The sequence below is a fragment of the Sceloporus undulatus genome, chromosome 2 (assembly GCF_019175285.1).
Source record: "Sceloporus undulatus isolate JIND9_A2432 ecotype Alabama chromosome 2, SceUnd_v1.1, whole genome shotgun sequence".
NCBI lineage: Eukaryota > Metazoa > Chordata > Lepidosauria > Squamata > Phrynosomatidae > Sceloporus > Sceloporus undulatus.
Genome location: NC_056523.1, coordinates 108,015 through 120,344, shown reverse-complemented (window position 1 = coordinate 120,344; position 12,330 = coordinate 108,015). Strand labels below are relative to the sequence as shown.

The 12,330-nt window shown below is 54.1% G+C and overlaps 1 protein-coding gene across 1 annotated transcript in view; it reads left to right on the top strand.

Annotated features, from left to right (window-relative positions):
• The first annotated feature begins 5,105 nt into the window (after positions 1 to 5,105).
• Positions 5,106 to 12,330, top strand: part of SYNGAP1 (synaptic Ras GTPase activating protein 1) — a 42,603-nt gene continuing 35,378 nt past the window's right edge. Inside the window, 2 exon segments of the mRNA XM_042448980.1 lie at positions 5,106 to 5,237; positions 10,429 to 10,534. Coding sequence (XP_042304914.1) covers positions 5,154 to 5,237; positions 10,429 to 10,534 — 190 coding nt within the window. The 5' untranslated portion in view covers positions 5,106 to 5,153.

The following is a 12,330-nucleotide window of genomic DNA, read 5'->3' as shown; positions in this document are numbered from 1 at the left end:
CCTGGGTGCTGTGGAATTCTGGGAATTGTAGTTTGTCCTGGTGCCTGAAGAGACTACATTTCCCAGCATTCCACAGCATTGAGCCATGGCAGTTAAAAAGTGGTGCCAGACTGGATTGTTTTTGCAGTGTGGATGCAGCCACTGTGGGGAAGCTCTTCCTCTGGTTTGGGGAGAACCCTCTTTCCTGGCCCTTTGGTGTCCATTGGAGGATACTGAGGACTTACCCGCCTTTTCGCAAGGCTTGAGGCCGGGTAAAGCATGGCATACAACCATCGCAACACATTCAGCTGACAGATTCTATGACACAGGAGTGAATGTTGTGTTTGTCTCTTATGATGGTGATGCAGAAAACCCAAACTCCCAAAGCAGAGCCTGATCCCAGAGGAGGAGGGAGGCTGCATCTGGGTCAGAAAGGAAGGGGAAGACCAGGGAGGCCTGGGCTTGGTATCCGAGGGGTTTGGTTCCAGGGTCCCCCAATGGATGCCAGCATCCAAGGATGCTCAAGTTCCATTGTCTGCAATGGCATAATAAAATGGTGCCCTTGTATAAAGTGGCAAAAGCAAGGTTTGCTTTTGGGAACATTTTCAAGCCATTTTCCAATATTTAATTATAAAATCCCGATGTTTTGCAATATTTTCAACCTATGGCTGAACCTGTGGATAAGGACAGATGTGGATATTGTAGTGTTATATACCCCTTATAACCATGTAACATATACACAACATTTTAAATCATTATGCCCATGAAGCAACATTTGTGCCACTTCAACCCTCAGAAAGCAAAGGGGCCCCTCTCTCTCAGCCACCCATGAAAAAAGTTTGGGGTTTTGCAACTTTTTGGGGTTTGGGGTTTCAAATAAAAGAGACTCAGCCTGAAATAACTAGGAGCTGGGCCTGGTGCAGCAGTTGGGGCGCTGGGCTCTGGAGACCAGGGTTCGAATCCCTTTTGCTAGGCCACGGAGGCCCACTGGGAGACCTAGGGCAAGAGGCTACTCTCTCTCAGCCTCTCAGGGCAAGGCAATGGGAAACCTCCTCCTCTGGACAAATCTGGCCCAGGAAACCCAGGGAGGGGGGGGGCTTGTGGAGGCGGGGGATGTTTTCAGGACAAAATGGCCTTCGTGTGCGGTGCAGGCGGAGAGTTGCGTGTGCCGGGTGTGCCTTGGACATGGGTGCGAATTGCCCGGTGTGTCTTGCGTGCGGCATTTGGCTCTGCGTTGTGGTTCACTTGTTGCCTTTCAACACAAGGGTTGTGAAGCACAGTCAAAGTGTGATGTTTGTTGTGGACAGTAATGTGCCGTAACCCTGACTCTGGTGCCTCTGTGAATGATGGTGCCTGGAGTCCCAGCCCTGATAGGGAGTGGACTGCCAGGGTGAGACCCGAACTCGCCACTTTGGTCAGCTGGCCCTGGGCCGTCCGGTGCCCTCCGCGCCCTCTGGACAAGGCAAGGCTTGCTAAGAGCGATGGGTGTGGAAGTCCAAAATGCTTCCCATTGTGAGGCAACTCCTCCTATGTCCTTTGTATTTGAGGAGGTTTGGGAAGTGGCTCATCCCCTAGGCTCCCTCAGAATTGCTCCATCTGTGGATAATGGGCAATCCAGCAGCTGAGGAAGAAGTGTGCCACCATCAATGTCACTGTCAATGCCCTTGGTGTAGTTTGTGGGGATGTGTTGCCTCGTGGGGATGCATTGTGGGGGGTTTTGCATCCTTGGGGGGCAGAAAAGCCACCCCGACCCATGCGACGCCCCTGCGGAGGACACCCTGGGACACCTCCCACTTTGGGAGGCCCTTTGCTTTCAGGGAGGAACACGTGGCCTTTTTCTGGACCTGAAGCGTGGCTTTTGTGCAAATGGCAGCCTTCCTGTGCGGAAAAGGCCGCCTGGGTTTGCAAAGGAGGGACTGGGCCCAGATCCGTCCATGGGGCTCTTGTGCGTTTTGCGCGTGGGGCAGCAGCAATGGTTGCCGGTTTGCGCTCCTTTCACTATTCCAGGCGATGAAGTCACATCTCAGAAGATGGAAGGAAGTGAGAGCGCTCTTATGTAACAAGTTAACACTCGCTAGTTACTTTTTTTAAAATAAGACAAAAACCCACCTTTTTAGTGGCATTTGCAGAAGCGCCTGGCCATGTTACGCTGAGAGGTTTGGGGGGCAGAAACCGCAGGGACCCCCATCGGATGGATTTGGGGCTTTGAAAAAGGCAGTTTCCCCAAGGGCTGAGCTGCGTTGGGGGCAGCAGGAAAACCCCAGAGAAAAAAGGAGCCCTCTCCAGTTAAGCCCACTCCTTGGGACTGCCTTTTGGGGTGAGAAGTCGCTCCTTTCCTAACAAATACTTTTGCAAAACAGGAGAGCGCTTGCAAAGGGCCTGCCAACACTGCTTGCAAAACGCTTGCAAAGTCTAGGGAATTTAGGGAGTCTGGGGTCCTGACCCCTGTAAGGGGGGTCTCTCTAGGTTGGGAGGCTGGGGAGGGACAGCCCCACAGACAGGGACCCCTCCACATCTCAGTGACCCAGGGGTCCTCCAGGCGAGGACTGAGGCCTGGAGAAAAAAGTGGCCAGATTTCCCTTTAATCCCATAACAGGATTTGGCTTCCGGCAGAATCCCCTCGGTCCTCGTGGCTCAAGAGGCCACTGGACAGACAGATGGAGCCTTAGGGGCATTGCAGGCCCCCAGGAGGGAAATGTGGGGCCAGGCTGCCTTTGGGGGGCGGGGGGCACCGGGGGGGGGGCACATATTGGGCCCTTGGGCCTAGGCCTTGGAAAGGGCAAGTGGGCCTTTTCTTCCTCTCCTTCCTTCCTTCCTTCCTTCCTTCCTTCCTTCCTTCCTTCCTTCTCTTGTTCTGGGTTCGGTTTCCGTGGGCTCAGAGTGAGCGAGGTGGGAGCATGTGTGTGGGGTGCCTGCGTTGTGCCTGCGTTTGCACACGTGAGAAGGAACAGGGCCTCCATCTCGTGCCGCGGCAACTACGAAGATGATGGTGATGACAGCCTCCCTCGCCTTTCCCAGTGATGAGATGAGATTTGGTGAAAGAGAGGATGGGAATGAAGGAAGGAAGGAAAGAAAGAAAGAAAAGGAAGGAAGGAAGAAAGGAAGGAAGGAGGAGGTGCCAATTAGCCTCTCCCATCTTGGGGGTCTCTCCTTGGGTTGCCCACATCTGTGTATGTGGTGGGGTCTCCTTCTTGGGAGGCTGGTTTTAGGCAGAGGCAGGGTGGCCATCTGTCCGGGGGGGGGGGGGGGGGTGCATTCCTTCATGGCTGAAGGGGACTTGGACTGAGTGGCCCTTGGGGTCTCTTCCAACCCTAGGATTCTGTGTATTCCTGCATGGCAGAAGAAGGGGGCTGGACTGGGTGGTCCCTGGGGGTCCCTTCCAGCTCTACCATCCCATGGTTCAATGGATGGGATTGCCCCTGTGGGGGTGGGAAACAGCTGCAGAGTTCTGGGTTGAGGGTCCACTCTTTGTTTTTCTTCTGGGAACCCCCATGGGATTGTCTGGGTGCCAAGGGGCACTTTGCCTGCCCCCCCATCATGTGCCCCTTTGGGGAAGGAGCTGGTGGCACGCCCCCCCCCCCCCCCCCCGGGTGAATCGGGTGTGTCACACTTTTCCCGGGGGGCGGTGAAGGTGGGGTGGGGGGCATTTGGGGGTCACATTTTCCTGTGTCCATCCTCCCCCTTTATTGTGGCCCCAAGGGCACAGGGTTTTCTTGGCCAGAGGCATCAGAGGAGGTTATGTGCCTCTGGGGCCGAGAGAGTGTGACTTGCTGCTTCCATCCAGGGACCAAAGTATGTGGCCTTGGGAAGCCTGGACCCACAACCCTCCTCTCTTGGCCGGGGAGGGTTGCCCTTTGCCCCTTTCTGGGGTCAGGAGGGTCTCCCTTTGGCCAGGTGGCTGGGAAAGGCTGTGGTTGTGGGAGTTGCTGTGTGCCTTCAAGCCATTTCCATGGGACCCTAAGGCCTCTGCAGTTGAGAGAGTGTGTCTTGAGCTTGAGGTCACCTGGAGGCTCCATGGCTGGGCAGCGATTCGAATCCAGGTCTCCTGGAGTCCTAGTCCGGAATGGCGGTGGGGCTGGCCTTGAGGTGGCGTGGCAGGTGGCACACCTCTCAAGATGGCAGCCACAAGGAGAGAAGCCAGGTGGTGGGTCACTTGGGCCTAAATACCCCAAAGGCACCAGATTCTTATCTAGATTGGAAAGCTAAGCAGGGCCAGCCCTAGTTGGGACTTGGATGGGAGACCACCACGGAATCCGTGGCACAAAGTTATTGGAAACATTATGTTCCTATAGATCACAAAAACTGAATTTAAAAAATCTGAGATACAAAACACTTCTGGTCACTTGCATCTCCCTTATGATCCAAAATCCTGGGGGCCAGAAGTGTTTCGGATCTCAGATCCCCCCCCCCCCAGATTTTGGGATGTTTTTAATAGCCTTGTGCCTGAAGCAAAGTCTGTGTGCGGAAGCCTCTGGAAGCAAAGGGGTCGCTCCATTTCAGCAACAATTTGGGTTTAGCTCCGGCCTCCAGAGAAAAAGGCCAAAAGGCAGCCAAGAGGAGGACATTTCTTGGTGCAAAGGGTTTCCAAGCTAGATTTTGGGTGCCAGTTTTGGGGGGGGAAGCGGGATATATATATATATATATATATATATATATATATGTATTTATATAGCGAGAGTTTTGATACCCTCCTGTTCAGCCACAAAGGCTTACAAACGGTTTGCTAGAGATTTCGTCAGGCTTACACTCCAAAAAGACAGGAGGCAAAGGGAGAAGGGGAGGGTGGGGGTGCCAATTTTAGGGGGGAAGTGGGATGCACATTCTTTATTGTTGTTGGGGGGCAAAGCGGAATGGAGGCACAGGCAGCCCTCCTGACCCACGGGGCTTTTCATTCTAAGAAGCAAACCTTGATTTTCCCATTTTGATAAAAGGGGCACCATTTTATTATGCCGTTGTTTTTTAATGGGATTTGACCATCCACAGATTTTGGCTCTCCTTCAGACCTCAATAAATTGTAGGGGGGGGGTTTATGGAGGGATGGAGGGATGGAGAGGGATGCCCTCCTTTGGGAAGGGCGGGGTGGGGGGTCCTGGGCCGGTGGGGGTCCTGCTGACTGTGCCCCTTCTCTCTGCCCCCCAGATGTGCGAGGAGCCCCCCTCCACCGCGCCCAGTACATGCACTCCCCTTATGACCGGCCCTGGAACCCCCGGTTCTGCATCATCTCCGGCAACCAGCTGCTGATGCTGGATGAGGAAGAGGTGAGGAGGGGGAACTGGGGCGTGTGCCACGGGATGCAGGGTGGCAGTCAAACTCAGGACCCAGATCAGGCTGGGTTTGCATTAGCTCAGAAGGATAAGGGAGTCCTTGCCCCCCCCCCGGTGCAGGGACGTAGCCAGGATTTTAGGAAGGGGGGGTCCAGACTAAGTGCCACCATTATAATGGGGCTTGGGCACGGCGGTGCAGCAGCACGCACCATTCATTTTTCTAATGGAAGGGGGGGTCCAGACCCCAAGAACACCTCCCTTGTCTACGTCCCTGCCCCATGGAAGGAAAGGCCTCACAAGAGAGAGCAGCCCCCTCCCTTCTTCTCAGCATTGACCAGTTCATCCCAGTGACTTTGTTCCCCACTACCCACCCGTTAGATATGGGATTGCAAGGCCAGCCTTGGGGAGGGGGATTGGAATCTGTGCTGTCTATATGTGCTGCTGGACTGTACCTCCCATCATCCCAAGCCATTGGAAATGCCAAGGCAAATGGCCTGATGCTTCTGTCCCCCCAAATCGGGCTCTATTTGCGGGGGGCTAGTGGCCTGCATGACGTACAGAGACTCTCAGGAGGAGAGGAAGCCCCGGTCTCTCACAGCTCTGCGCAGGTCTTGCCAATGCGGGGTGGCATCCTGAGTGGCCTCTTCTTTTTCTGCCTGCTTCCTCTCCGTCATTTGCCCACGAGCTGGTTTGGCAACCCTACAGATTGCGGCCCCAGGAGACCCTGCCGTTGCCCATTGCCCTGCTTAGGTCTTGCAGACTCAGGCCTTGCACACGATCCCCAAGGCTTTGCTGAAAGAGCCGTCTATGGTCCTGCTCAGGCCTTGCAGGCTGACGGCCGTGGCTCCCTTGGCGGAGAATACTGCCTCAAAGTCTGGCTCTTTTGTGGATTTGGGGTTTTGTTCTTCAAGGATTCTCCCTTGCCCAGCATCAGGGTCTTTGCTGGCAAGCTGCGTCTCCTTCTGCTGTCTCCATGGAGTCATTTTGGCTCCAAGGTGCCATTAAGTTGGCTTTGCCTTAGAGACCAGAGGCCTCCCAGCCCTCCTCCTCCTCCTCCTCCGTTGCTCTGCTCAGGTCTGGCAAAGTCAGGGCAGTTTCTGGGGCTCCTCTGGCGGAGTCCGTCCATCCGCAGCACCACCTCCCTCTCCTCCTGCTGCCTCCTGCCTTTCCAAGCATTGCAGCCTTTTCCAAGGAGCCACATCTTCTCATGACTTCTCCCAGTTGAGTCTGGGCTTGGTTTGCACTCAGACCCATTTATTGGTCTTTTTACCCATCCCCAGCATCATGTTTCCAACAAATTTATTCTCTTCCGAACCTCTTTCTTCACGGTCCAGCTTTGACCACTGGACTTAGAAATGGATGAAATGCGTGGTCAACTTGAATATTGTATACCTTTGGACTTGAGGATCTTCTCTGGTCCCTTCATGGTCGCCCTTCCAAGTCCAAACCCTCTGATTCCTTGGCTGCGATCTCTCCGCTCTATCTCTGATCAGAGACAGCTGTTCAAACGCTTTCCTAGTTTCTGGGGTTTTTTGCCTGAACAACTTTTATTTTTGTAAAACACACAAGGAAATCACATGGAAAGGGGCAGGGAGACTTAGTAGGCACCAGAAGTGGAAAACGCTCTCGGTGGCCCCCTTTCGCTGGCTTCCCACCCACCGCCAGGATCCTACGCAATCCATAGCCTTACTTCTATATTGCTACCTTCCCAGGGTTGTGGGATTGCATAGAGCCCAGCCCACTTCTGCCATGCAGGAATACAGAGAATCCTTGAGTTGGAAGAGACCCCAACCTCATTCTGCCATGCAGGAACTCTCAATCAAAGACATCCAGTCCAGATGGCCATCCAGCCTCTGCTTAAAGACAGCCTCCAAGGAAGGAGACTCCACCAAAATCTCCGAGGAAGGAGTGGGTTCCTCTGTCGGGCAGCCCTTACTCTCAGGAAGTTCTTCCTAATGTTGACCTGGAATCTCTTTTCCTGGAGCTTGAATCCATTGCTCCATTGGGTCCTAGTCTCTGGAGCAGCAGAAAACACATTTGCTCCCTCCTCAATATGACATCCCTTTAAACAGGGCTCTCATATCACCTCTTAACCTTCTCTTCTCCAGGCTAAACATCCCCAGCTCCCTAAGTCCTTCCTCCTAGGGCTTCATAGTTTCCAGACCCTTCACTGTTTTAGTTGCCCTCCTTTGGACACATGGCTCCAGTTTCCCAATGTCCTTCTTGAATTGTTTCCTGTGGGTTTTTCTGGCTCTGTGGCCATGTTCGAGAAGAGTTTCTTCCTGACGTTTTGCCAGCATCTGTTGCTGGCATCTTCTTGAATTGTTTCCCCCAAAACCGGGCACAGGATTATACCAGGTGAGGCCTGACCAAAGCAGAATACATTGGCACTATTACTTCCCTTGATCTAGACACTATACTTCTATTGATGCAGCCTAGAATCGCATTGGCCTTTTTAGCTGCTCCATTACACTTCTGGCTAATGTTAAGCTTTTCTTTGATGCTAATAGATAGGTAATAGACAGAATAGAAGCTAATACTGTAATAGAATCCTGGAGTGGGCTATCCAGCCCAGCCTTATTCTGCTATGCAGGAATATACAATCCAAGTGCCCCATCTGATGGATGGCCATCCAGCCTCTGTTTAAAAACAGCCTCCAAAGACGGAGACTCCGCCACACTCCAAGAAAGCAGTGTCTTCCGCTGCTGAATGGCAGATCGTCCTAAGGTCCAGACTCTTCTGGGAGGCAAGAGGTCATGCTGGCACCAGCAGTCCGACTGACTCCCAGGTCGGAAGGTATCAATGGGAAGAGCAGAGGACAAGGGCAAGGACAAGACGCACTGCTGCGGCCGAAGAGGCAACTGGATTCAAGCTGCAAGGAGGTTCAGTCGCTGACCTGCTGAGAGGCGGAAGGGTAGTCCCAACCTCCGAGGCCGAGACAGTGCGCCTTGACCAAAGGCAGAGTGGGGATGGGATCGTCTCTGGCCAGAGAGCACCGGACGCTCAGCCGCTGACCTGCTGAGAGGTGGAAGGGAAGTCCGAAGCCGAACGCCAGGAACACGGAACGAGAGGAGCAGGAATCTGGGGACGCTGGGCATTGCAGGACGAGGCACTGGGAGGCATGGGCCTTGCAAGGCCATGTGGGCAGGAAGGGGACATTTTGCCTCAGAGAACTAGAAAGGAAAGGAAAGATCCAAGAAGGAAGCGGGCGGCACTGATAGCGAGGAGAGAGGGAGCGGAAGCAGCCAGGGGACATGAAGCCTATCAAGAAGACTTCAGGGAAACCATCATCCCAGTTTATGCTCGACGAAGACATTAAAAGACTCTACTCTGGAGCCCCTCCTTTGGGAAATGGGTCACGGTCCAAAATGGGAGACGTAGGTCAACCTCGGCCATTGGGACGCAAACGGAGGAGACGGAAGAGAACCAGAGACTGTAGGCTCCTTTTGGCCCAGGACCAAGAGACGGAGCAGGAGAGGGGCTGGCTGAATTTTGTGTGGCCAACGTTTTGTTCATCCCAAGTGCATTCTTCAAGCAAACCACGGAGCAACTGTGTCCCTGGACATCAGGACATAACTGGAAGCAGAGGATGGAGAAGCTCCATTCCCCTGCAAAAACAAGGCCATAAACGGCTAACATCAAAATTAAGGTAAAGCTGAAGAAGAACAGCAAACGGCTCATCACGCCAAAATACAACCTGAAGAACATCCTTGTGGAACCTAAAGATAATGTAAAAAAGGAGATTTGCACGATTCCTTGAGTATTCATTGACCAGGTTGCAGAAGAAATCTGGACTGAAACCAGGGACATTGTCAGGGAGGAATGCAAAAAAAAAGAAAGAGAGACTCTTTGCAGCCACAAAGAATGATATCCCTCAATGGATGGCAGATTAAGCTCTTCCAGCATTTAAGGACAGATGAGAAGCAAAAGCAGAAGGGGACAGAAATAGGATCAGAACCCAGGATGCAGCCATTCTGCGACTTGTGTTCTGGGCCAAGGAGGACACTATAAGAATGCAGAGAAAAAGAAGGACAATAGAAAAGGTAGAACGAGAGATCTTTCCCACAAGATCCGAGAAATGAAATGGAAATTTAAACCAAGAATGGGGAGGCTCTGTGACAGTAAAAAGATGATGAGAACAATACACAGAAGAAATAGATGACAGGATAACACATTAGCCCATGGAAGAGCCATTTGCAGATGAACATACATTTAAATAATTGTGCCAGGAACAGAAGGCATACCAATAAGAGTTGCTTCAAGCTACTGAGACAGAATCTCCTCTAGTTCTGCCAAAAAATAGGGGAAATTAAACAGTGGCTCATGGATTGGAAACGCTCCAAATACATTCCGGTCCCAAGAAAAGGGGCTCCAGGGACCGCAGAAGCCACAGGATCATTGCTTTAATTTCTCATACAAACAAAGAGGGAGACAAAGCCCAAAATCCATAGAAGACTGGCACCTTTAAGTGGATGGACTCCGCTAAGGGAGCCTCGATGGCCACCCTGACTTTGCAGGACCTGAGCAGCGGTTGGGATGGGGGGCTCTGGGTGGGTTTGAGGGGTCTTCGTTACATCCATCAGCAAAAAACGGAGGGTCTTGGGGGGCTTCTTGCTCCTGCTTTCTTTCTGCTTCAGGGCTTTAAGGATTTGATCTTCTTGGAGTCTGGGTTTTGTGGCTGTTCCCTTTTTCAGAAATTGTCCCTGGGATCTCAGAAGGGCCACAAAGGCCATCTACCCCACTTTGCTTTTCTCTGCCCCGTTCATTTATTTAAAATGGCCACCAAAACAAAATGGAGGGCAGGCCAAGGGGCCCCCCTCTCCTTCTGGGGTGCAAGGGGGCTCTGAAACCTTCTCTGGACTGGTTGGGCCTTCTTTCCTCTGGCCTCAGACCCCCAAGACATCCACCCTCTGCATCCGGGTGCAAACGGTGCCCAGGTATTGTGTCCCACTCCCAGTCTGCCCTCAAGTGCTCTGGTAGGGAAGGGCCACTGTGTTGGCAGACCCATAGTCCACTGGGACCCCTGGAAGCCATGGGAGTGCAGATCCCATCAGCCTTGGCCAGCATGGGGCTGCAGTCCAAGGACTTGAACCTGAGATTGTGGAGGGTGGGTTGAGGAGGGTCCCTTTCCTTGGCGTCAACTCCTGACCCCCTGACCCCCACCCTGCTTTCTGCTGCCCCCCAGATCCACCCGCTGCTCCTCCGCGAACGCCAGAGGGACCCCACCCGGAGCAAGCTCCTGCGCCGCACCGTCAGCGTTCCTGTGGAGGGGCGCCCCCACCCCGAGCACGGTAGGCACCCCTTCTGAGATTTGGGGGGGCAGGGGGAGTTGGGGGCTATGGTTGGCTCATGGAGGAGGGCCTCTGTGGGGACATAGCTGTGGGGCTTCCTTTTGCAATGTTGTAACTATGCCCTCCATTGGGGGGGCCTGGGCAAAGCTGTGGGGTGTTGGACTCCTTTGTTCCATCCGGAGCCCCCTCCCATCCCCTCCTTCCATTCCTTGGTGGGAGGGGGCTGAGCTGCACCCCCATTTTGCTAAAGGAGATCAAGGGGGGAGAAAGACCCCTTCCTGATCACTGCCCAACTATTGATCCATCCCTGCTCAGGACTCTCCCAGTGGGAGATTGGGGAGTTTGGGGGTGTCTATGGCACAACCTGAACCCAGAACCATTGCTGGGGTGCCTGTTTTGAGGGGGGCTTCAGGAACAACAAGGACCCTCGAGAGGAGGAAAGAACCACCTTGAGCTGTTCTTGGGGGCTACAGCCCCCCCTTTGACCAGGAGACCCTTTGAAGCTGGTGGAGCGTGTCCTTCTCCCACCTCCCACATTGAGTCCCACTCAGAGGCCCCCAGCCCCTCTTTTTTTATGGAAGTGGGGGGTGCATTGGGTCCCAAAGGGTCCTGGCAAAAAGACAGGGTTTTTTTTTTGGGGGGGGGGGTTATGGCTCATTACATGCAAAGGGGGGGGACTCTCTGTGGGGTAAAGGACTGCTGGGGAAAGGAAAGGGTGAGAGAGTGGCCAACTGAAAGGGCACCTAGAGCACAAGGCTTCAGACAAGTGTGCTCCTGAGCATGGGCAGAGAGGGCTTGCCATTTGTGGGGCCTGTGGCCCGAGAGTGTGGCCTGGCTGACCCACAGAAGTACCAGACACCCCCCCTTTCCTTCACATTGGTGCCAGGTGCCGATGTTTCTCCCTTTGAGCCTCAATACAGCCCTGTGAGGTAGGTTGGTGAGTGAATGGCGAGCGGAACTTGAACCCAGTCCCAGGTGCCTCAGTTTGAAGGGATCTCTGCCCCCCAAGGGAGGGGTCTGTGGGGACCTGCCTCTGTAATCTTCTTGTGGGGCCAGGACCCCCATGGACTCCCCACCAGACCCCCTTTTGGGGTTGTGAGGTTAAAAGGTAGCCAGGTGGTTGTGGTGGTTGGGGCGGGAAGGCCAGCCTTTTCTTTTGGGGGGAGGAGGGGGAGGCCACCCCTCCTGCCCCCAACCCCTCCCCGAGAGGCGCATTTCCGGGTCCCATCCCATAATAGGGGGGGAGAGAGAGGCAGGGAGTCTCTCTGGGCGCCCGGCAACGGTTGCCATGGGAACCCCATCACGCGCTCCTTCCCTCCTGCGAAGCCCCTCCCTTCCCAGAGTGTTTCCATGGAGGACATTTGGGGGGGGCTCCCAGGACCCCTTTCTCCCAGAATGCAATGGGGAGGGCTGAGCTGGGGGGGGCTTTAGCTAATACAAACCCCTCTCCCCAGGAAAAACACCCCCTCCCTTCTGCCCCCACTTTCTTGCTTGCTTTTTGGAGGGGGGGTGGCGATGATGATGATGGGGGTCCCTCTGGTCTCCTGACCCCCCTTTTTTTTCTGCGGAGGTTTAAAAAAAGACTCGTGTCTCCTGGAGAAGTTGGCTTAAAAGGTTTCCATGGAAACCCCAAGGAAAAGATGCTTATTTTTCTCCGGGGGGGGCTGTCCTTTACTGCTCTTCCTCCTTCTCCTCCTCCTCCTCCATCCGGGGACCCTCGCCCCCCTTTTCCTGACCCCGAAGACCCCCGGAGCCCCAGGTGATGCTGGGGGGGCTTCCCTGAGACGCCCCGGGGG